Genomic DNA, 26947 nt, shown 5'->3' with positions numbered 1-26947 from the left:
AAGAGAAGGGGACCTAAGGGGGAGCCTTGTGGTACTCCACTTAGTGGTATAAAACAGTCTGAGTTCACTTGATTGATGATAATGCTCAAGGAACGATGCGTAATATAGCTGCGTAGCCATGAGAGCAAAGGGTCACGGATACCATATAGCTTAAGTTTATCCAGAAGTTGTTCGTGTAGGACTTTATCAAATGCCTTAGATATTGTCTGTGTAGACTGTATCAACTTGAATGTGGTTATCAAGAGCTTCAGAGGTGTATTGCCAGAAAGGAAGTAAATTTGTGACTACTGACTTGCCACTGCAGAAACCATGTTGATTCTGATCAATGAAAGGCCTGAAGAATTCGAAGAGATGTTTGTGTACTGCTGTGTCGAAAAGTTTGGCCAGGCTGTTTTGCAAGGTTATAGGTCTGTAATCAGTTACATCATTTTTATCACCTTTTTTTGAAAATAGGAACTATATTGACCTGCTTAAAGTGCTTAGGATACTTCCCCAGCCTGAGAGACAAGTTGAAGATTCGCAGTATGAGGGGTTTTAAGGTAGTGACAGTCATTTTCCAAAATAAGCATGGAATGTCATCTGGGCCTCTAGTGTAGTCATTTCTCATGCTTTTTAATGCCGAATTAAATCATCAGTTATAAAGAGGTTAATGAGGATATCATCTTTAACAGATGTGAAGTCAGGAAATGAGGCAGGTCTCAATGTATCATTTGTTTGAATTCTGGAAAAATGTTTGGCAAACTCTTGAGCAATACTGAATTCGTCCGATAAGAGAATTCCATCTGCGTTATGGAGTTGTAACTTTCTACTGGTTATATTCTTGTGCTTCATGTAATTCAAGAATGGTTTGATATCTCTGTGAGTAAGCAGACTATCCTGAACTGACTCTGTATACATATTGTAAGAGTTTAATATGAGAGTTTTCACTTCTTTGCGGAGTTGGCTGAATATTTCGTAGTATTGACTGTCACCTGATTGTTTATACTTGTTTCTGTAGGATTCTTTAGATTTAATTTTATGTATTAGTTCGCTGTTATACCAGTGCGGGTAGGTAGAGCGTACGGTCAGATGGGATTCGGAACAATGTCAGATATAACTGACTGAACACGGTTGATCAGATTGCTGGTGAGCACATCGATGTCATCCATGGCGTCAGGGAGCTGCTTGTTTACGTTGCTGAGAGCTAGGTTGAGCAGAGGCCAGTCAGCCATTCTGAAATTGAATCGTGGAGAACCGGAGCTGCATTTGAAGTTGTGAGAAGACGTCACAGTGATGTCAAAAGTAATTGGCGAATGATCCGAGTGAAATATAGGGTTGTCATTGTTTATGTGTAAAATGTGAGCCGATGAATGCGAAAATTCGAAAATAAACACAAGCGCTGTACTTTTTCCCGTGAGAACACGGTGTTTTTAACTCTGATTTTGATTCCAAAAAAGAAGAAAATATATCCAATTCCAAAAATAAGAAAATATTTTATCGTTTTCAAAAGTTCAGCCATTTATGGTCTGTAAGAGCTGTGATGGTAAAGGGAGGAAGTTACTTTGATTTTGCCGATAATTTCCATTAAGAACTACGATCGCTTGGAAGGTGATTGCACCCGTAATTTTTATGTTGTCGATGTTAATTTTTCAAAATGAATTGAAGATAAATAATATTATCGTAAATAAAAAAATAAACGCACAGTTATTTTAATGGTTACTGCTAAAGAGTTTAATGCTTACAAAAATAAGTTAACTAGTTATTTCATTCTTAAAACGCGATTTTCTCTGTGAATCTGAATGAGACAAAGCATGGATGCAAGAATTATCAGCTAAGCTTAGGAATCTCCGATGTCAGAGCAGAAATCAAGCTTTAATAATAAATAAACGGAAATGAGCTTTAATCTAAATTTAACACAAGATTCTTTGACGTATTGTGCCTACTTGTGGTAAAAAGCATTCAGCTTATTTTGCCTTGTCTTATACGGAACTTGCTAATCCGAACACACCCGATTTTTCGTATTTTTTGCAAATACTCACAATGAGTGATACTGAACAGGAAGTGATGGAAAAAGAAGGATCAGAACATCCTCCCCATTTGACAAGCGAGACATCTAACCCAGAACATGACCTAAATAAGACTACCAAGAAAAGGGAAAATCCAAAAACATCGAAGGAGGCGACGGTCAGGAGCCAACTCTCCAACCCTCAAAGAGGTACCTGTAGAAGGAGAAAATGATACCTACAGTGATTCTGAAAATGAATACTCCAAAAGTCAGCATCCTCCCCCAGACTAGTACTCCTGTTGAGCAAGTTATAGCCATTCGGGGTTCACTCGAAAAGTATATGGCCAAGAAACCTAAAATCACTGTGGCCATCGGAACAGACATCATCCAGCATTCCGGTAAGATGGAGGGTGTTATCCTCACCCTACACGTTGGCAATGAGATAATGCAAACTAAGCTGGATGGTCAAGCTCAGGAACAGGAAAATCAAATGCTACATCACCCCCGTTCCTTTGTTTAGGCGTTGAGGAATGGCTTAACTACAGCCACAACTAATCAGCCGCCCAGAGAAAAACCTGACAAAGGACCCAAAAACAAACGGAAGCTCACGTTGTATTAGTTAAGCCTACCGAAGGCGCAAGACTGGGAACGAGAGAGGAGGTCAAAGAGGCACTCACAAAAAACATGAAAGAACAAATGAAGAACATAAGAATTAAATGTATACGAAAAACCAGAAACCCTGGCATTATAATAGAGACAGATACCAGAGAGGAGGCACTGGGAATCCTAAAGAATACGGATATAACCAACTATGGATTGCGGGTGGAGGCTCCGAAGCGGAAAGGCCCATCAACAGTCCTGTTTGACATCGATGAAAACCTAACCGCTCAGGAATTAAAGGATGAGATCCTTCGCAGGAATCTCAGTATGTGCCTAACAAGGGGGACCTGGAAGAGCATCTAGCACCGAAATATAGTACCAGGGCAAAAGTACCAGGAAATGTTAACTGGATCGTTCAGCTGTCACCAAAGGCGTAGCAGATCATTGGCTCACAAAATAGGGTTTACATTGCCTGGGGCAGCCATAGACCGGGAGCACATCCCTGTCTCCCTCTACAGGTGTTTACGTTTCCGACATACGTCCCATACATGTAACTAGCGAGAGTCCACCTGTGGGCACTGTGCCCATAAAGGGCATGCGTTTAAGGACTGCCCTGCCAAGGCACAGCCGCCTTCCTGTGCCAACTGCACTGCAAAGCAGCAAAAGCACCCACGACCACTCAATAAGACACGCCACGTGTACGGTCTTCAAAAAAGTCAAGAGTATATACCAATCAAGGATAAATTATGGATAGGCAAGCCACTATACCAGCTCAACAAGAGATTAAAATACTTCAACTTAATGCACAACGAGCAAGAGTGGTCGCTGACCAATTAAAAATCAAAGCAGAAGAGCAGCACATCGACGCATTCTTGCTTCAAGAACTCTATGTCTGCAAGGGTAACGTAGTTGGATGGTAACGTATGAAACATACAAAATTATACACTGCAAAGATGACCAGCCATGGGCCGCAGTAGTTATCAATAATACAGAGATTACAGCAGTCCGTATCGCACAGCTGTGTACTTCTATCAGGGCTTGTGCCCAGATCCTGATACCCCTTGGCTCCATCTACCTGCTCTCAGTATATAGTCACCCCGATGAGAACAGCACTGTTGCAACATCATTCATCCAGATGGCTCTCCACCTTCTTCCAACTGTCGCTCTGCCCTGTGGCACAGCCTAACACCCGACAGAACTGGGTCGATAAATGGTGAACGACTTGAGGACTTCATTTTAACTACTGGCCTTCGGGTTCTCAACAGACCGGGCCACCTGCCCACCTTCAGCAGCTCCCTCTGGGAGAGTACAATAGACATAACCATGGCCACGCCAGACATAGCCCAAAAGCTGGTTGGCTGGACACTGCATGAATCCTGGACTACTTCGGACCACAGAATGATCACACTCTCTCTCTCTCTCTTGCTCGCTCTTTGTAACGCTCCCCACCAATTCCCAGAGACATAGTACGCTACTAAAAAGCAGATTGGCGTCGGTTTCAGGTGAAGCTCGTAAGAAGGATGACCCTTTAGCAGACACCATCTCACCAGAGGATTGTGTGCACAAAATAACCAAGAAAATCAGAAATGCCTGCGACTTAGCCATCCCACGAAAGAAAACCTTACAGATACGCCGTTCCGTGGTGGAACGCCAACCTTCTCGACCTACGGAAACGGGTCAACCTCGCGCAGAAAGTATTACAAAGGGCTCGTGCCCATTTCTCCCCCCCCAGGAAGTGGACGCTGCGCGGGAAGCTTATCGACTGTTGAGAAACCGTTACACACTTGAAATTCGCAGAAGCAAGAGAGAATCATGGAGGACCTTGGTAACCTCCACCGGAAACAGCAGCCCATGGGGAATAGTCTCCCGCATTATAATCAATAAGCTGCCCAGGGGAGAAGTCTTGGACTCCTCGCAAAAACCTCATGGAATCTTCACCATCTCTTGGACTGACTCTCTAAATAATATTCTTGATGCCCTCTTCCATCTGGAAAACACACAGTTAAGCCCAGAGAAAACTCAAATAGTAGCCAGCAATGAAGCCTATGCACCAGACAACACAGAAGAACCATTTACCTTTGCAGAGATGAAACTAGCCCTAGCAAAAACAAATGAAGGAAAGACCCCTGGCTCTGATCTCGTTGAAGTTGACGTGATTAAGAAATTCACAGAACTTTACCCTACTCAGTCTCTTCAATAGATGTTTGGCTGACGGCTCCTTCCCTGCTACCTGGAGAGAAGCTACGCTCATATTAATACTTAAAAACCCTGAAAAGCCGATTCACCTTCCTACCTCCTACAGGCCAATAGCACTGCTATCTGTTCTCGCTAAACTTCAAGAACCACTTCTCCTCTTCCGCCTTACCGACTGTTACAAGGGAAAACAACTTGTCTCAGCACTGCAGATTGGCTTCAAGACGAGTCTCAGCTCTGAGGACGCCGTCCATAAGCTCATCTCCCAAGCCAATGAAATGCAGCACAAGTATACCCTAGCCATTATAGTGGATTTCGCCGGCGCCTTCAACCAGCTGTGGTGGCCCGGCATTATTAGGAGGCTGCAGCTGGCTGGAGTGTCCTACAATCTCTATGAGAGTATAAAATCCTATCTCAACAACAGATCCGTCCAAATTGTAACCAAATATTAAAGTCTCCAGATGTGTTACCCGGGGTTGCCCCCAGAGCTCTGTTCTGGGACCATTCCTGTGGTCAATTGTCCTGGACGAGTTCCTGGGGATGGATTTCGGCAGGGTCTTACCCCTGGCCTTCGCTAATGACCTTGCTCTTGTAATACACTCTGACACAAGAGATGGACTGGAATTGAAAGCAAATCGAACTCTCGGACGGCTACAGAATTGGGCCTCACTGCACCAACTATCGATCTCGGGTGAAAAAACGAAGTCCATCTTGTTGAAAGGGAAATTTCACATCCGTAGACCCCCAGTCATGAAAATAAACAACATACCAATCAAATTATATACTGAAGTTAAATACCTAGGCCTCCACATAGATGCAACCCTCACCTTTCATCCAAACCTGAAGTACCTTGCCATTAAAATAAGAAAATATGCAACCATGATCAGAAGAATAAGCCGGGCTGACCGGGATCTGAAGCACAAGGCTCTCTCTCTAATCTACAAAGCGGTATTCGTACTAATTGTCTGCTATGGGGCCTCCATATGGTGCACTAGAGCAACACTTGAGCAACACATATGCGATGCGGCAGCGTCTGCAACACAGACTTGGGGCAGGCAGCGGCCGGGCAGTGGCCCTCCCAATAACCACTCCAAAATAAATAGCCCAGAAGATGATCCTCCTCCACATCATAACCATCCCCAAATAGACCTTCCCGAATAAGACTTAAGGCCCACAATGAAATGCCACAAAATTAACGTTACACTTATTCACAAAAATTCACTATGACATCACAATCGATACATTCAAAGACTGCATCTAACCCAAATCTAACAGGGTAACCCACAATCGCAAATTAAGATTGCCACTCACGAAGCATAACAACCCCAGATTGTGCCCCAACCACCAAAAAAAAAAAATAATAATCTGAAAATTAAATTCTGAAATTACAACCAATGCCATCTACCAGGAGAAAAACAAACCAATGCCAGAAAATATAAACTGATTTTTTTCCACCCCTATGTGTACCTCCCATCGCAAATCCTTTCCCAGGATTCTGGGTCAAATCGGTTCATACCAACCTCAGATACTACTGGTGTTGGCTGCTCCATCTCCTGCTTCTTCTTCAACTGTCGGACCGGTGGCAAATACATCTACACCATCTACAACAAACTCTTAGACTTCCGATCGCTACCTTACGTGAATGTTGACTGTACAATGGGCTTTTTGCATTTATCTAGAAATGTATCCTAAACTTCAAACAAAGAGAAAGAGGTGAAGAAGAAAAAAACTTATGCTGATACTTGATTATGCTCTTGGACTCTATTGAAACTATTACTACGTATTCTGCCCACCTATCATGGTTATAAAAATTATAAAATGGACCTGCTTACCTGACAGGACGTACATGAATAGGATGTCTGATTTCAAACTAGAATGACTTTACAATAGGACTCACCTGACTGGACTACCTGATTGGACTTTACTGGCTGCATTTACCTGACAATACGAACTTGCCTTCTCCTTCCATGGATCGGAGTTTTTATTTTTTTGTTTTTCCACAGCTCCTAAAGGGGCAGAAATTGTGGCCTCACGAGACGAACTCTTTTGTTCATACCCAGGATTTGGGTCTCTTGTGGTACAGGATTGCTTGCACTCACTGCCTTCTCCATGTGGGTGCGAGATTATTAATTTTTATTTATTTTATTATTTAATATATATATTTTTAATTCATTTTTTATTTTATTTATTTGTTTATTTTATTTTATTATTTTTTTAAAATTTTTTTTATTTGTATATATTTTTATCTATGTTATTTTATCTTTTCTTATATACATTGTTATTATTTTTTATTTTACGAATTTATCTATGTAATTCTTTTTCCTATCCTATTCGTATTTTAATTTACTTTTTATACATATTTATTACAATTTTTTTTTTTTTGCTGGCACCCAAGGACTTCATTACTGTGTGGCTGTATGATTTTCATTTTTCCTGACCACTTGCCCTTCGCTCGAGGCGGAATATTGCTGGTACCTGAGGTAGGGCTCACTAGGTACAGAATCGTAGCATCCATTAATCGTACACTTAACCAATGGACTTTGGATATTTTTATTTTGTAATTTTAATTATATATTTATTTTTTTGATATTTTTATTTATATTTTATTTATTTATTTTTTTATATTTTTATTTATTTATTATTATTATTATTTTTTCCTGCTGGCACCCAAGGACTTTAATTACTGTCAGGAATACTTTTTCCTGTCCTCTTGCCCTTCGCTCGAGGCGGAATATTGCTGGGGCCTGGGTTTGGATTCCTTAGGTATGGGATTGTAGCATCCACTAGCCTTGCACTCAACCAATGACCTTTAAATGTTTTTATTTTGTTATTTTAATTATTTATTTATTTTGTTATTTTAATTATTTATTTATTTTGTTATTTTAATTATTTATTTATTTTGTTATTTTAATTATTTATTTATTTTGTTTATTTACTTATTATTATTTATTTTATTACTTTTTTTTCCCCTCTATGAATGATCCCAAACTCGTTTTGGGCATTCAGTACGAGCTACTCGAGATCCGCCACATTACATGCATAGTTGTGACCCACCTCCCCGTGGTGTAGACAGACATTGGGCAGTCTTTCCAAGTGATTGCCTGTCTGGTGACACAGAGGCCAGAAACAACTGAAGAACACAACCCACACACTGCACAAACATAATATCACACACATTTCTGGCCTTCTACAGTGCACTGTAATCATCACAGTGTACAAAGGCAGAGTTGAACTGACGTTCAGGTACAATTCCACATAAGATACTATACATGTCTAGTGTCACCCAATGGTCCAAGGTCACTACCTAATAAAATACTGTACCTTGCACAAAATTGATGTAGGACTCCATCTTCCTTCTTCCCTTTATCACATCAACTGTTTGATGGGGAAACTTAGCCTGAAGTTTTTGATTAATATTCTTTGGCCCTGCTGTTTGAACAATGGAAATTTCCGCGTGGGCTAACATCGCAATCTCTTCAAGAGACCATGTGCCTTTGAATCTTGTGATATTGATGGCAGCATTGGCTTCAATAGGATGGGTGCGCCTAATGTGCACATCCCTACCAAATTTTGTTGAAAAAGTTCTTTCACAAGACTCGCAGGCCCAGGAAGTGCTCGGAGCCTGAGCCGCAGGTGGTTCATCATCCCCTGTAGAGGCAGACAGGAGTGTGGGCGGTGGTCTGGAATATTTGATTCAAGATTCAAGTAGCCCAAACGGGGGAGGTAGCCCCAAGTGGGAGGAACAGCATATTCCCTTTAAGCCAAGAAAACCTGCCCGACCAGGTAAACCTGCCACGAGCAGGTAAGGTACTTCACGCTTGCAACTGATGTTAGTTTCCACTTCGTGGACCCTACGGAGTAATAATTTCTACTTCAGGACCATACGGATAAATTCGTGGACCTCTGTGGACCTGAAGTAGAAATTATAGCATTCACTGATGATTTAGCATTGTTTAGATCTCAGATCTCAGTAGCCCTACTAGATCTCAGATCTCAGTAGCCCTACTAGATCTCAGATTGTCTGTGTGGGTAGTACAGTTGTATCGTCACTGTCCTACCTACACCGCGTGGAAAATACCCGCGTTCGAATCCCGTCAATGACGCGAGGAAATTTAATCGCCTTTTTTCACTCCGTGGCTGAGTTAATTCATTTCAGGTGTAGATAACAATGTTTTTTCCCCATAACCTGGAGTTTATTCGTCCAGCAAAACCGGGAAATCGACCAGAGAATACATGCAATTTACAGACATAAGAGACACAGCATGGCAGATGAATTTAATTAATTTTTCGGGTGGCCTAAAAATAATAGTTTTTTTTTTTTTTTTTTTTAGACCTTAGATTGAGATAAAAGCTGAGGAGACATTAAAATTTTTTTGGAAGAATGGGTAGAGATGTATAAGTTAGAAATTTCTAAGGATAAGATCTTTCAGATGTTACTCAGGGGGAAAGTTAAGCATGAATCGGGCCCCATTTGTGAGGCTTCAGGGTGATTCTGTGCGATATGTTCAGACTACAAAATATTTAGGAGTAATGTTGGAAGAACGGTTCTTTTTTACGATTCATATGAGATTTTTGAAGAATAAAATTAGAACTCTGTACGCCAATCTCCGGAGGATAGTAAGGGCTGACTGGGGTATCAAAAGTTAGAGCAATAAGTCTAATAAGGGCATGTCGAACGATCTCCTCTGAGGCCTTACAGATTATATCTGGAAGGATTCCCGTAAAATTTCTGATTCTGTTGAGAGGAATGTTGTATTATACAAAGCGAAATGTAAAAAAAAAACAATAATGAGATTAACATCATTTCCTGATAGAGAGAGACTTTACACAAAATTTGATATTAAGTCAGAAAAGAAGCGATTTTTGCATTCTATAATGGAGATATACCATGAGAAATGGGAACAAACTGAAAAAGGACTAACACCTTTTATGTTTGTACCAAGTGTTGATATTATAGAAAATATTAAGAGAAAAAACATGGTTGCAATTTGGATTAAATGCAACATTCCTGCTCACAGGTCATTGATTGGCATTAAGGTTGAAACAACTTGCGCTAAGGAATAGTGAAATGTGAGCTTTGTTGGGTGCCTGAGTCATCTGAACATGTCATGTTAGAATGACCCTGATATCTCGATCTGAGATCTAAGTTGGAAAGATCTGTCGACATACTGGAGGAAGAAAGACTCTGGGTTTTATTCACCGACAGGCGTCAATTTTCTCATTTCAATGATTATGTAAGTGCAGTATTCAGAGACGACATTCTTTATATGTAATTAGTGGAAGCCTAGTTCCTAGCACCAGGGACAGAAACTCGGATGATTGAGATTGGTGGACATGTTCAAAGTTAAATTGTCTCTCATTAAATTGTTAAATTGTCTGTCAAGCAGCTGAAATTTACTAACGTTGTTCAATTTGAGTTTATTTGATGTTTTTTTTTATTCAAAATTAGATGAGTTCTAAAACCTAAGAATTATATCCTGTTTATTCCATAGCCATGAATGGGCTTCGGCCCTAGGAATGGATGAGCTAAATGGAGACTTACTACTTCCCCTTCCCTTGGGTTATCTCCTGTTCAACCTTTTCGCCAGGCGGGGCAAATGCTCTCCCTTATTCTTACTTTCACTCCCTTCTTCTTTCGTACATCCTGTACTACAGCACTCAGCCTGCTTTTCTTTTTTTTTTTTTTTTTTACTTGTTTTCTGTTCACGAAGCTCAGGCGACCTTCACAGAGACCACCCAGACAACAATGGGCAGCCTGGCAGCCTCCTAGCAGTGTTCGAGCAACCTGGGATCTCACCAGGGGGTCCTGCATCCCAGAACAACAGAAACTTTAAGTGCATTCACAACAGTTGTCAATGAGATGTCCTCGTTACCATCATCATCACAAAAAGAGAGCTTATCCAGGCCATCAATGATATCCCACCAACGTCTTGCACTGGATATGATGGGGTCCCACAATTCATTCTTAAGAGCGTTAGTGTTTTCATCATTGATGCACTCCTAGGTATCTTTAATTCAATTCTCACAACGCATAGTTTCCCAACAGCCTGGAATAAATAATTTTCCAACCAATCCCCAAATCACAAGGAGCCACATCAATTTCACAATCAGGGCAATAATGAAAGCCTCATGTCTCCCCAAAGTCATGGAGAAGTGCCTTCTTCCCATCCTAACCAACCAGGTTCTGCCATGTGAATCACCTTCATTCACTATGCTTTGAAACGTAGGTCCACCATTACCAACCTACTGCAAACCACCAACACCATTCTGGGGGCTCTACAAGATAGAGCTCAGATGGAAATTGTTTACCTGGATATCTAGTCTGCATTCGACAGCATAGACATCCAGCCTCTCCTGCAACTTTGTGAGGACGGATACCAGATAAAAGGCAATATACTGGAATTCTTGAAGTCGCTACTTACGACCAGGGTCCTTCACTTGACTGTGAATAAAAATCTTTCACAAGGAAAGTTTGTGTAGGTGTTCCCCAAGGCGAAATTCTTTCAGGGTTCCTCTTTACGGCTGCCTTCCACCTATTCCTGTACCAGCAAACAGAATTTATAAGTTATGCAGGCGACTTGAAGCTCCTCTATCGGATCAACATGACCGCCCATCCTGATTCTGTTTCTGAAACCATTATCAACAGCCTTAAGAATCTGATTACATACTTGGCACAGTTTTCTCTTAAGATAAATCCAAACAAATCTGCGCAAATGGTGTTTTCACTCAAATAAACTCCCAACACAACTAAACCTGGAAATCCACGGAACCCCCATCACCCCAGTCACCAAGCACAAAGATCTCGGCGTTATATTCGACCCTAAACTCAGTTTCAAACACCATGTTGCAGACATTCACAAGGTCTGCAGATCAAGATGGCTTACCAAACAACACCTCCTTCATGTCACAGAGCCTCAGTACACGCTCCAATACATATACCGGTTTCTGCAGCCAGTTATCACCTACAGTTCAGAAATCTGGGCGTCAGCAACGAAAACGACGCTAAAAAACATTGCATCCGATGAGTACTGGCTTCTTCGGTGGGTCCTCTTCAAGCATAAACTCACACATACTTTAGATATCACCCAACTTCTAAATTTCAGAAAAGTCTCCAATCGGAATTCGCCCTTCTCTTGCTCGTGTCAGTTAAAATGATAGCGGGTGAAGTCAATACGCCAAATTTTTGGCATATATGCAATTGGCATATCATAAGCATATCATAGCATATCATAGCCCTCCCCTCTCTGCAGTCTGTTGCGTGGAAGCTCAGGATAGGAGATAAATTCCTGCCCATGGAGATGCTCCACAACGTCCAGGAGATGGATGTGGACTACAAAAAGTTCACAGCGGACAAATCGTAGAGAAGACGCATCATCAGGGAACAGCTTTCGTCTTCAGCCGAGTGACTGCCATCGTCTTTTCATCTCTTTTCATGTTCTTTCATTTCCCATGTTAATATCAATTTTAAATGTAAAATATGTAATTATTTGTACGTTTTATGTTCTGATATATGTTTTATGTAATTTTTCCTGTTTCATCAATTTTATGTTAAACCCCTAGCATTGTCGCTGTTGTGGGTATTATTGCATCAGGCAATCATGTAACCATTCACTGCCTGAAATAAAGATATTAATCATAATCTTAAACCAACATAATACAACACACAACACTTTTATGGCATTTACAGTTGTATTGTATGTATTTCTTCAAAACGCACATATGCCGCAGATGTGGTAAACCACAAGTGGCGCCTGACCCTAATATACTGAGTAGACAGAAATAATGAGATACCTACCTAGTAACGGGTAGGTCCACCTTTCGCTCAGATAAGGGCAGTCACACGGCGAGACATTGAGTCCACTATTTCACGAAAGTGTTCCAGAGGTATTTCCATCCATGGTTGCTGCACCGCTGTCTATGCTTCCGTCGCATTCCTGGGTGGAGGATCCAAAGGTCGAACGGACCTTTCCACAGCATTCAAAAGATATTCCACAAGATTCACGACCGAAGGAATGGGGATGCCATTCCATGGTGGTAAAATCTGAGGAATGCTCTTCGAAATCATGTTCCAGTCACCATGGCTCTGTGGGGAGACGCATTGTCCTACTGGAAGAGTCCATTGCCCTGTGGGTACACGATGATCATATAGGGACGTAGATGGTCTGCAAGGATGGACACATAACCTGGACCATTCAGAGATGCGACTTGCGACTAGACGTACCAGAGGTCCCAATGTGTGCCAGTTGAACACGCCCCAGACCATTACCGACCGTCCACCTGCCTGAACAGTTCCTTGTTGACATGGCGGGTGCATAGCTTCATGCGGTTTCCACCAGATACGCACCCTTCCGTTCTCTCGAAATAACTGGAGAGAGGACTCATCGGACCAGGAGACCCGTCTTCAATCATCCAAGGTCCAGTGCCGATGTTCTTTCGCCCAGTTGAGACGTAGAGTCCTGTGTCGTGGTGTTAGCAATGGGACTCTGGTAGGTCAGCGGCTCCCATAACCTGTTGCGGCTAATGGTAGCTTGATGGTCTTGGTGGAGACGTTTCTGGCACCTCCCTCGTTGTAGTCGGCTGATTTGTGCCACTGCCGCTCTCCGATTGGCTGAAACAATGCAAGCAGACGTCGACCGCCAAGTTCATCCACCACCTTTCTCCGCCATCGGCGCTGTCCACGATGAAATGCTATTCCAGAAATGGCGTATTCCCGATGCACTCTTGCTCCTGTCGAACAGAGATAGTGCAATTTCTTTAACATATCCGCGATAGAATGACCCATGCGTCGGGCGCACACTATCAACCCTCTTTCAAAGTCGGTTAACTCACGACGACTCAATCCATACTGATATCGAATTACCGTCTACGTGAATGCAGTGTACCTATATATCTGCCAAGCGGTGGATTCGTTCACTAGTGAGATGTGTGACACGTCGCATTGCCCAGGACCCAACCTGGTATCCAATGAATTCTGTCCTTTCAGCGTATTATGCACGCTATGCACATTACACAGGCCGCCGTAGCCTAGTGGTCAGGCGCGCGGGTGCATAAGTACACGTGCCTTGAGTGACCGGGGTTCAAGCCCGTGACTACTGAATACGGTGCTGTTTCTTGTATTCTCTCTATCTTTTGAATTCCTCTGACCGTTTGGTCGTCCCGAAGTATAAACAGAAAATTTATTTATTTTATTTATTACATGCCATTTTTACGCTCCACCAGAAACACTATGTCGACTCCCCCCCATACGGCTCTCATATCTCTACAATGACTACTAGCTTTCTTGGCCTGCACATTCAGAAGGTTTGTCGCTCTTGATCATTTTCCGGATACGATGTACTGAATATAATTTAGATACGAGTGGTACGTTCACTGACCCCTCTTAGATCTCATTCTTAGATCTCATTCATCATTCTTGCTCAACTAACAGAGCGCAAAAAGCATAACTCAATGTTAACCAAGACGATAATTGCCACCTTCTCGACTTCCTGTCGCAATGTTTGGCCGGTACAACCTGTGAACAGCGATACAAGTACCGCTTCGTGGAGGCCACATTTCATATAATCGAGCACTGCATTTTCTTAGGTAAATACTGCTGAATTGATACACGAACGTAATCGTTTCTTATTTACATAGATATCTTCCGCTCCACCTATATTGAGATAGAGTGTACATTCCTTTTAGGGATTTTAATGGCAATTTAGTAATGTGCTTGGTTTTATGAATGCCAAATGAAATCAACCTTCCTATTATTATTCTCCCAGTTTACTTTCATTTTTACTACTTCAAATCAATCTAGATTCTTACGTTAAAATTTCCTTCATGATGGAGAACAAAGTAATCAAGACAAAGAAGACTATGATCTCTAAAAAGGTGGCGGAGCCCAAGTATAACGAATCTTTCCACTTCCGTCTGTTGCAGAAAGCTGTGAATTCTGCCAGTGTTATCTTACAGGTGACATTAGCTGGAGGAGCTCAGAAAGGTAAATGTCATTCATTTATTCATGAAAATAATGCATTAAAAGTATATTTAGTTTACAGGTAAGAAAAATATGAGAATATTTTGTAATTCTGTTCAATCAATTAATGTCCTGTCAAATATCTGAAAGATTCATACCAAACTTTAAGGCAATGAGTTTGATTTTCACTGCCAGAACAATTTTATCATAGAGTGAATAAAGTCCGAAAATGAATTTAGACACCAAGTTTTTTTTTCCAGCAGTTCCTAATGTATAAATTCATTTATCACAAAGTCGTGAAGTAAATGGAAGCCGATAACGGAAACATATCCGACTTCAGACTTCCCTGCTCAAGTAATCTTTCAGTAGTAGTTTTTAACTCATAAAAAAAAAGTGCGCGAAACTTTTCGAATAATCCATCTTCTGGAGAATTGGCGCGCTTAAATTCCACAGAACTTCTCTTTATCGATGTCTCAATATGCAACTAGAATGGGCTTCTATATCGAACATTGTGTGTTCGACATAGAATGGTACCGTCACCGTCCTCCCCCATACCGGGTGGAAAAGGCCCAGGTTCGAATCCCGTCGTTGACGGGCGGAACTTTAATGGGCTTTTAACACTCCGTGGTTTCAGGCGTAGATAGCAAGGTTTTTTCACCCAGAAACGGGGGTTTTTTCTTCCATCAAAACAGGCAAATCGACCATAGAACACACTCAATTTACAGGCACAAATACGGATTAACGTAATCAGTTGCGATTACCCTAATATAATAATAAAAAATACTTGGCATTATTTCAAATTTGGTGCCGCAGATAAAGGTAAAATCTTTTATAACAAGGAGAGAATCAACAGGGTCTTGTCAAGTTTCTGATCCCACACTTTTTATAAAGCTACCACTACGAATTGCCGTTTATTTGTACTTCATTACTGTAGTACAAATAAACGGCACTTCTCATAAGAAAGCTGTAACACTTGTTTATTTTCGTTCCACTCCAGACATCATTGTGATGGATATTTAGGTTTCTCCCCGCTCCCCATTTTCTATTTGCAAGCAAGACAGACTACGCTGTGATAACAAGAACTGGTAACGTATACGCATTTAGTTCTCAAGGATTTGAGAACTGCATTTGATATACAGGAATTTTTCAGTAGTAGGAAGACAAGGAAGTCATTATCCAGTTGTGTGAAGGGATATTTTAAGCACATGTGGGGACATGTGGACATGTATTATGAAGTACACTATGAAGTACAATACTGTCAATGGAGCAAGGTGTGTGATTTAGTGTTGTTTGTATGTATAGTGTAAGTTCTGTTGTTGTGCTGTTCTGGCCACTTGGTTACCCAGAAGCAGCAATCACCTGGAAAGCTACTTTTGAGAACTAGACCATATCACGGGAAGTTGGACCAGTCTAGCAGATCGCTCTCGGGGTGTCATTTTTGACCCGAACTTCACCCACAGGAACTTGTGCCATACCATTGCAGAGGGGGAAAAATCCCGTGGTGTATTATAAAAAAAAAGAAAGAAAATTCATCTTCTAAGGACCTTGTGGGGACATGTGGACATGTATTATTGCTAAATGTCCACATATATAAATCTTAAAGATGGCAAATATAAGCTTAAAGGTAGCAAATCAAAATTAATTGAAATTAGTTATTAACAGCATTTGCGCCATTAGCATCATTCATGGGAACAGCATTAGTATTCACTTTAGTATTTACCTTATGGCACGTTACTTTCCTGCATTTGAAAACTTCTACAGAAAAAGTTTGTAGAGCAGAGAGTTTATGTTGGTCCTGTGAAGAAGAGACTCCTGATTGTGAGGAGAGATTTGGACAGGCTATACCCTGACCAACATTTGGACAAAAGACTAGATCTGAAGTCATTGTCACCTTCTTTTCACATAGGAAGAGAAGGTGATATTAATTCTCTTTTCGCCACAGAAGCAAAATACAGCATTGCACAGTCCAAATGAGAATAGCTTTTTGTTGAAGAATCCATATCCCGTAATGATGAATGGTGCCTCCAAACTAAAAGAAAACGAAGTTTTAGTCCTCTTGTTGAGTAAATAAGTGGCATCTAGAATAAATTTTTAATTACTAAATCTAGAGTAGAGACATCCCTTCTTGTTTTCCAGTGGTTGAAAAACTAGTTGCAAACTCTATTTTTTTTTAATATTTGATTGAAGTTATATTTCAATATCAAGGACCTTGGTAGGAATTCGCTTTTTGTTGCGGTATGAAAGGCCATCGAGAATCAAGAAAATATCAAGAGGAATGGTGCCAGAGATGACATATAGGACGGGTATAGGGAGAGTTCTGCAGGCAAGGGAATGATACACAGTATTTTTTTCGAGCAGAGAGACAAGGAGATAATTATCAGTCCTGAGGGCACCCTCAAAAAACTTGCCTGGATACGGGCATATACGTAGACATATCAATTGGAAAAGTAGCTCTTAAAAAGGTTGAACAGTTCTGTTGCACATCTGGCAGCACGGAACAGTTCGTGGACGGTGTCCCACAAAAAAGTAAAAAAAAAAAAAAAATTACATTTTTTTTTGTTTTTTTGCAGCTTAATTTTCTGTATGTAGAGTGAAATCGATTTACGCGTCCTCGCAGGAGTCACTAGGACTGAATCCACACTTACTTGGTGAGAAAACGTTCTGAGTTGAGATTAGATGATTCATTCTTGGTGTCATGAGGTGCTGTAATATTTTGCCAAGGTTTGCCAGAATGAAATGTATTATTGGACAAAACGACTTTGGATCGCAGGTAGGCTTGTCACGTTTTTGATCACGTTTTTCAGCCTAAGTGTAGTGCAATCTTCCATTCATCTGGAAAAAGCGCTCGGTGAGAAGCAAACATTAGGCCTGAGTTTAAATAAACGGAGAATGAATACGTTTTCAATCACGTCCAGTCCAGGACATTTCGAGATATTACATTTTGAAGAAACAGAAGCCAGTTCCTTCTGAGTAAAGGGCTCTGTATGAGCCTCTGGGTGGTAATATTGATTAGCAAAACGTACTGAATCGTGATATTTAGATTCACAAGCATCATCTTTAGGAAACACCCGATCAAGAATTTTTTCCACCGTGTCTTGCCAACCTGAGTTTCAGTGGATCCAGACGTAACGCTACCAATCACTTCAGAGGTGAACAGTTTATTTTGTGAAATCTTATATATGAGTCCCAAGGTTCGAAGTTGCCAGGCTCTTTGACGAGTGTCGTTAAAATTTGCACCGAGAAGCATGTAGAACTTTAGGAATTTCGGGAGTTCACTGTCCCACAAAGAGCAAACTCTTGAAGATTTTGTTTCTCTTTTTCACCGACCTGAATGACGCTTTGATTAAGGATTGCTGCACGACGATAACAAAACCAGATGCTGTAGAATTATCGTATTGGTTTAAAGTTTCCGAAGAGAAGTCACCACAAAGTGATTGATCAAAAGCTGGCCAATTGATAGGATGAATAAAGAACCCGATGAAACAGGGTAATCTTGGTCGATTACTTTCATTGGTTATAGAAAAATCAATTATGGAGGTAACCCAATTGATAGTCATTGATAGTCCAGTCTGGGATTGTACTGGGATTGTACACTGATATATATTTTGACTGAATCCGGAATTAAAGAGCGTGACGTCAATATTTGATTCTCCTAATGAGCTACAGAAGATGCACAACTGATTTGGTCTATTGTGTACAAACAGATTATGTCCTGAAATGAATTCTTCCAATAATAGTCCAATAATAGAGCACCAGCATGATTACTATGCCAAAATTCAGATTTGGCATTGACATCAGCAGTAATAATTATTTTATGAGAGCCTAGGGAGTTTAAAGCGTGATCTAGATAATCCATAATTGTTACCGCCAAATCCGACCAATTAGAACTTTATAAACATAAGTGAAATAAAATACAAATAAAATAAAATAAATAAGTAAAATCAACTGTAAAGTATAGATTAAAATCGTTAAACTCGTACTACTATAAAACTAAATAAAATTACAAAAAAATAAAATAAATTTTATTCAGTTTTATAGTAGAACGAGTTTAACGATTTTAATCTATACTTTACAGTCGATTTTACTTATTTCTTTTATTTTATTTGTATTTTATTTCACTTATTCAGTTATAATTGGTGGCATCAATTATGGATAGATTTCCTGACCACAGAGGCCTTTTTAGTGAACTAGATAAGTTAAAGTGAAATCGGAAGTTGGAAGGACATTACGTAAAAATATGTTGTTAAGTTGTTTGGTTTTTTTTTTTTTTTTTTTAGGAGCATTAGCAACTAAGGGCATATTGCTCCGGGGATATGCGGTGGTCATTCCCTGACCTTTCCACAACCTCCGTATTTGGTGGTCACGGGCTCGAACCGCGGTCTAATCAAGAAGCGTGTGCTACGCACTGCTGCTCCTGCCCACCTGGCTACGGAGGCGCCCGTTGTTAAGTAAGCGACTAGAATGCAGGTGGCAAATCTATGGCATAGGCGGTGGATTACAACGACATCAAGTTCTTCGTTCATAACAACAATGCATGGCAGGATTGTCAGGAGCCGGCTGAATGATTCTAGCAGCAATGGGAAAGCCCATAACTTTGTAAGCATGGCCATATTGTAGTTTTACAGAATACTGTTCTTGGATACTGATAATAAATATTTAGGCACACTTTGCGTTTTGCATACACAGGCCTCTTCCTACTCATTGTTGATAGGAACTATCAACAATGGGTAGGATCACACTAAACACAAGGGCGCCAAACGATAGCGGCACTGCACATTGGACAAATCTCATGGATTTATCGGTAGGCCAAATTGTTACAATGTGACAACAATTGCTAGAAACTGGTGTTTAACTAGTCTCTTATTACATTGTAGGACTTTTACCGCGTGCTGAAAATCTGGTACAAAGGAATAAATTCGCTAACAAGGGAGCGACGAATATTCGTATCATTCATGCCTTTTTAAAATACAGCTGGGTAAAATGTCATTAGCAACTAACAATTGCATACATACATCATCATCAGCCATTTTCAATCCACTGCAGAATGAAGGCCTCTCCAGCAACTTTCCAGTTCCTTCTGTTTTGAGCACTGGCCATCTATTTACTACCCACAAACTCATGAATTTCATCTATCCATCTCCGCCTTTGTCTTCCAGGATTTCTTCTAGCTCCTCTTGGGTACCATTCTGTTATTTTTTTAGTCCATCTGTCATCATGTCTTCGAACTATGTGTCCTGCCCAAGACCATTTTAGTTCTTTAGTTTTGATAAGAATATCCTTTACTTGAGTTTGCTGCCTAATCCATGTGTTCTTATCTTATCTTATCTCTTCTTATCTAACAGTCTGATTCCCAATATAATTCATTCCATTCTTCGCTGTGTAGATCTCAGCTTCTCTTCCATTCTTTTGGTGAGTGCCCAAGTTTCACTTCCATAAGTCATGGTGAGGAGTATACATTGGTTCATTATTTTACGTTTCAGACAAACTGGGATATTGCTCTTCAGTATGCGACTATCTTTCCTGAATGCTATCCCTCCACAATTTATTCTTTTCTTGACTTCCAGTCATTTATCATTATTACAGCTAATAACTTGTCCCAGATAAGTATATGACTCCACCTTTTAAATTACTGCTCCTTCAATCATTATTTCCCTTTCTGTGGCATACTTGTTCATCATTACTTTTGTTTTAGCCATATTCATCTTTAGTCCTAAATCCTTACTAACTGTGCATAACTGATTAAGATTTTCCTTTAATTCTTTGAGATCGTGGCTTATGACCACAATGTCAGCTGCAAATCGTAAATGGTTTAGGTACTCTTCGTTCACATTGACTCCTTTCTGCGACCAGTCTAATATTCTGAAAGCTTCCTCAAGGGCAGCAGTAAGCAGCTTATAATAAATATTCAAAAACAGCAATCCAGAATTTCATGCAGTTCACAGTTTAAGAGCTAGACGTAGAAAGAAACAATTATTTTCTTATGAATATAATGATGAACCATATAGGATTCTGAACAAAATTTTAAAACCAAACGAATCAGATATAAACGGCACAAAATTACGTGAAGAATTAGAATAATTAAAAATTCACGCATCTAATACAAAAATGATACCAATGGAACTCAACCGATAACTACATAGCAATAATTTATCTATCATATATCCAAATGTATACGCGTACATTGCGGTAAGAATCATACTACGCTTTCCGTTTCTGTAGTATCCGGAGAGTGCTCATTTTCAAAACTGAAAATTACTAAAAATTGCCTTCGTTCCTGTATGCTACAGGAAGATTATATTCCATTACTTTATATCGAAAATTATGTTTTATATGGAATTAATATGCATGATATTATTTAAACATTTGCATTAATAAAAGCTGGTAAATCACTTTTTAGCATAAAATAATACTGTACATAATTTCTTTCATTTAAAATTTAACTTTTGAATACTATTCTTCTTATTATTTTTTGTATAATTTGTTTGTGTGTGATATTGCTATATAATTTTGCTGATATTATTAGGTGATTGTTTATTATTTTTTGATCTGTGATTGTTTGTTATGTGATTTTTAAATATTGTTTAATCCGAACTTTCAGCATTTTCCCCGAGAACCAATATGTCAGAAACTGACGGAGATTATGTGATATATTATTTTGTCAGAGAGACTGCAAATCGTGCGAGAAATTGTTGTTGAAGTAGGATTTTAGGAGCATCAGCGACTAAAGCCATACTACTCCGTTTATACTTTCTGTAAATTGCGTGTGTTCTGGTGGCCGATTTTCTGTTTGATGGATGAAAAACCCGAGTCTCTGGGAGGAAAACCCATGCTATCCACGCCTGAGACCGACACTCTCAGCCACAAAATATTCCTCACGTCATCGATGGGATTCGAACTCAGGTCTTTTCCACCCAGTGTGGGGAGAACGGCGATTCTACCAACTGTGCCACTCACGAGGGCGCGCAAGAAATGCATCGACACTACAAGATGCTGACACTGGAGGAGAACTGAGGTCTTCGAAGATTTGAAGGAACAATCGCAAATCCATAACTGTGCCCCTACATGCTACAAGACACCCCAGATGATCACTAACTTGAGTCTTTTCTGATTTGTCCCCTGAATACAACTCAAATAGCAAAGATACCTTACCTTTCTGAGCACCACCATAAAGAAGCTCCTTATAATCAGAGATCTGCTTGAAAAGTGTATGGCAACCGAAACCAACAAAATTAGAGCTGCAATTAGAATGGAAATCATACCAATCTGATCGAAGATGGAAGACATTTTCCTCCACTTTCATACTAATAACGAGAGGCTTCGCATCAAAGTGGAAACAATATTACAAGAACGGGAAACACACATGCCGCAATTCCCCCATTGATATGCTGTGGCATTGAGCAGTGATTTGCCAAGTAGTGATAAAGTCTCTCCCGAGGGACAGGAAAAGACCAGAAAACTAGTTAAGCCCAAAACAGAGTCACATGTCCTTGTACTGAATCCCACTGAAGAAGCCAAGCTTGAAACGAGCGAGGTTGTCAAAAATTTACTTACATCTAAACTAAATGTTCAAATGAGGAAACTTAAAATTAAACGCATAAAAGAGGCTAGTGTGTCAGGCTTTATCCTTGAGGCATGTATCAAGGAGGAGGTTCCAAAGCTCTGAAATAACGTCAATTGGGTTAAAAGCGAAAACCCCTAAGGAAAAGGGACAACCGTCGTCCTGTTTAATGTAAATAAATCCACCACGCCGACAGAGCTAAAAGAAGAAATCTTCCATAAAAATCTCAGTGAATATCTTACAGAGGATCAGCTGGATGCCAGCATTATTCCAAAATACAATACAAAGTTTCTGTCAACTGGACTGTTGAGCTCTCCAACAGCCTGGTAGATACTAAACCAACAGGAGTGCATCTTTATCGCCTGGGGAAGCCACAGTTTCTGGAACATGTTCCGGTTCCTAAGTGCTTCCACTGTTTGCAGTTCGGACAGACGTCACACACCTGCAATCGAAGGGAAATCATACCAATCTGATCGAAGATGGAAGACATTTTACTCAACTTTCATACTAATAACGGTTAATCTTGTTACAAATAGAGAAGCAAGGAAATTGTTGCATCATGTAATGAGGTCTTGTGGTTAACTTGAAAACAACTATGTTAGCAGATCATTTGAACAGATTTCAACACAGTATTTCAAAAGGAGAGGTGCAGGATGTGCGGTAATGTTCTAATTATAGGTGGGAGCTTACTGTGTGTATGGGCAATGACGCCAAAATCATTCCAGGGAAAAAGATGTCTTGGAGGATTCTTGGAAGGTGCGGCTGGTAACAAAAAAAGCTACAATTCAAGCAGCACACTGGCTTGTAATCTGCACGGGTTTCAAAAGTTATGCATCAAAAAAAAAAAAAAAAAAATTAGAACAAATTAATATTTATTAGCAGAGTAGACATAGGATGTGTGCTGTTCTGATTACTGGTGGGAATCTTCTCTGCCTCAACCTTTCTCAACTCCCAATGTCTGTCTGATATTCACCTAGTTACGTCTCTTCTGTTGAGTTATGTGCTGCCAAGAGTTTCAGCTTGGACTATATTCTGATTTAGTGATCATATATACTTGATGAACTGCTGATAATGGATGGACTTAATTTAGTTTATCTGGACTTGCTAATGTATTTGTTTTTGTATGTACTTGTTTATGCATTTTCTAATGCTTCTGTACTAGCAGCCTTAGGAAATGCGTGAAAACGTCTTGACAGGAACTAATCTTCACAACTGGCAATGATTACCCCTGGAGAATTGTTTTTCGCGTTGTGATCAACAAGCTCCCCAGGGGAGAGGTCATATCTAGATTTCATAGATCACTCACCCTGATCTTGCCTGACTCAGCCAATAACATGTTGGACTCTATTTTTTCAACTGATGATGACCCAATTAATGAAGAATAGTATCTTATCAGCTCAAAAAACAAAACAAAAAACGAACCCTTAACTGAACACAGTAAAGAGTCTCTCCAGCTGGACGAATTTAAAATGGCATTCTCCAAAACTGAGGAGAACAAAACTCCTAGACTCGATCTTCTTGAAGCAGACATTTTTAAAAACATTACTGAAAAGTTCTCACAGTAGCTTTTGGCTTTCTTCAACATTTGCCTAGGGGTTCGCCTCTTTCTCGTCATCTGGAAGGAGCAAAATATTAAACTAATTATCAAGAGTACAGGTAAACTTTCAGAAAATCCTAGCTCATAGCATCCAATTGCCCTGCTTTCAATTCTCTCCAAGATCTTTGAAAGACTAATTCACCTGTTACTGCAGAGACACCACCAAGATTCCAACCTGTCCTCCCACATCAATTTGACTCGCACAGGGCCTGTAGATTTCATCACCATAGCGACTGAGAACCCTGCTAAATACTCCTTGGCCATCACAGTGGACCTTGCTGTGGCAATAACCGTCTGTAGTTGTCCAGCATCCTTAAAAGGCTAATATTCTCCAATATACTTCAAAACCTTTACAGATATATTTTTTCTTAACTTGATCAAAGAAAGGCCACGGCCAGGTGCCACCGTGTCACGAGAGTGGTGACTCGGAATTGTCGTCAGGGCTCTGTCCTTATAGTCTTATTTTATTCTATTGTTCTTTAAGAACGAGTTCCTTGAGATGGACCATGGGTGCACCGAGTCCTTTGCCTTCGCCGATTATCTGGTTTGGTGGTTCACATCAACTCCAGGCTCTTGCTGGAGAACAGAGAGAAATCTAGCTCTTACAAAACTGCAAACTGGGCCAGAAATTTACAACCTTCTCATATTCTAGTAGTGTTTTTTTATCGGAGGATTAGCGACTAAGGCCGTACATACTGTCTGTAAATTGCGTGTATTCTGTGGTAGATTTTCTTCTTGCAGTACGAGAAAGCCGAGTTTCCGGGAGAAAAAACCATGATACCTCGCCTGAGACCGACTAACTCAGCCACGTTGTGAAAAAGGCCAAAATAAAATTCCTCATATCATCGACGGGACTCGAACTCTTTTCCACCCAGTGTGAGGAGGTCGGGGACTCTACCAACTGTGTTACCCACGAGGGCTTCTCATATCTGATGAGAAAACTAAGTCATTCTTGTCATGCTTAAAGGATCTCACAGTTAACCATACCTACAATCAAGATCGCCAACAAACCCATCAGACTCTACCCCCGGATAAAATACCTGGACATCATACTTGACATCAAACACACTTTTTCCACACATTGTTTATATTTTGACCAAACTCCGGAAATACACGGCAGTGATCGCCAGTATTTGCAGGTCATAATGGGGCTTAAACGTAGAGCCTTGGCGTTAATATACGACTCCATTTTCTTGCCCATTTTTTGTTACATAGCTTCGTTGTTGTGCACAAGAGTCATCATCGGACGTAATAAGATTTCATTCCAAAGAGCTATGCTCTTTACAGTTCCCAGGGCCTGCCCTACCATGAATACACAGCTCTTCAAGTCCTAGACGGATTCATGCCCTCTGTCTTGAGTGACGTGATTAAGAGAGGTCTCTAGAGAGCTTTTCCACGACTTAAAGAAACGAACACCAACAGAAACCATTGATTTCCATCACGACTTGGCAAATGATCCTAAAACAGAAGGCAAGCGTATTATTGAAAGACTCCTCGGAATTTGGCAATATTCCTGGATCGATACCACCAAAGGCGCTATAACCAAGCTCTTTCTTCCCTCCTTCCTGGTTTTCACCGGGATTTCAAATTCTTCAACAGAGGAATAGAGCAGGCTCCTCATTACACTTGTGGCGAACGTGAGACTAACTTCAGGAATAGACCGACCCATTACCAAAATGCAAGCTAATCTGCGATACCAGAAACATCTCTACATCCAGGATTCATTACTTGCCTTTACTAAAGTTGCACGGTAAACATTCCAACTGGGATGGATGATAGAGAAAAGAAACAGCCAATAAACAGATCCACTTTAGAACATGATCATCTACTGTCACTACTCTTTCTCCTAAAACTAATGTGGCTGATACCTCTGCTGGCACTCGCTAAAGTGCTTGATTTGGTAGTTGTTGGCGCATCGGCTTCTGTGGCCATATTGCACCTCCCAAGGTTTTTGCAGTACTTTGATCCAAGCCCGAGGCGGGAATCGAACCCGCGACCTTTGGGTTGCCGGGCAGGTACTTTACCCACTCGGCTAGCCCGGTCGGCCCGCTAAAGTGCAGGCTGCCTTCTGTGGAGAGAGAGTTTCCTCGAGGGTACTATGCTCGCTGAGTAGGATGTATACTCCCGAGGAGTAGGATTTTCGGGTCACCCCTTCTTGGATGTACTGTAAACCCCTTCAGGGGTGGAATGTACTAAAACCCTTTCAGGGGTGGGATGTGCTAAACCAGCGTTTTTATCTATGTCCTTTGTTGCCAGACCTACAATGGCCACCATGTGGCTGGAGGCAGGGCCATAGCGAGGCACTGATATAAAGCAGTGGCCACGTCGGTAGTTTGCACTTGACTAGGGAGGTTCCCAAACCGTGTTAAAACCGAGCAGGAAGTTTGCTCCACCAAACTGTGCTGATAACTGCTGTATATTATATTATGTGTGTATTAACTGCTGTATGTGTATATTAAACCAGAAGCAATGAATTCAGTGACACCCACCCCCTCTTGCCATAAACTTTGCCTGGCTGACTGTGAACTCCTTACCTATGCATCCCACAGAATTACTAATCACACCATCGCCTCCGGCGCCCCCGGAAGACCCCTATGGGAAGTGATCCGGCTCTTCTGGGAGCATTTGCACACTAGGCTGTTTCCCCCACCCCTTAGTGACCGACGGGGATAGCCCAAAACTTTATAACCACCTGTGTGCCCCCAAATTCAACCACAGATTTGTGGAGGACATCTTCCGACAGCATTTTCAGTGCCCTACCAGATCATCCCAACATACGCCCGATAAATCGAACTGTCCCAATTATCCGGAATTCGCTAAATGGAAGGGAAAACAGAAAAAAAAAAATGGAATCCTTGATGCAGTCACAAAATGACGACCTCGACATTATTGACGAGACAGAAGAGATGGGGGACACCCAACCAGGGGTCTCCAAAGCCAAGCGAAAAAATTGCAAGCCAGTGACCTGCTCCCAGACCGAGTCTAGAGAGCAGCCCAACCCCACAGCATCTCAAAGGACAACGACGACAAACAACAGGAACCACTCTCCCAGAGGTCTCC

At 40.9% G+C, this 26947-nt stretch overlaps 1 protein-coding gene across 3 annotated transcripts in view; it reads left to right on the top strand.

Annotated features, from left to right (window-relative positions):
* LOC150081744 (synaptotagmin-15-like) overlaps positions 1 to 26947 on the top strand; it is a 377464-nt gene that overhangs the window by 332995 nt on the left and 17522 nt on the right. Inside the window, exons 8-9 of one of the 3 annotated variants that reach the window (XR_016547288.1) lie at positions 7173 to 7257; positions 14574 to 14620. Coding sequence is in view for 1 of the 3 variants with exons in the window: in XM_090379611.1 (XP_090235737.1) it covers positions 14574 to 14756 (183 nt within the window). In the remaining 2 variants the exon portion in view is untranslated. Of the gene's footprint in view, positions 1 to 7172; positions 7272 to 14573; positions 14757 to 26947 lie in introns of those variants that run through there. The other 2 variants (XR_016547289.1, XM_090379611.1) reach the window with 2 other exon arrangements.

This window comes from Mastigoproctus giganteus, chromosome 8, assembly GCF_048544385.1.
Source record: "Mastigoproctus giganteus isolate SK-2022 chromosome 8, ASM4854438v1, whole genome shotgun sequence".
Taxonomy (NCBI): Eukaryota; Metazoa; Arthropoda; class Arachnida; order Uropygi; family Thelyphonidae; genus Mastigoproctus; species Mastigoproctus giganteus.
Note: the sequence above shows the minus strand (reverse complement) of the source record. Positions and strands in the feature narration are given on the sequence as shown.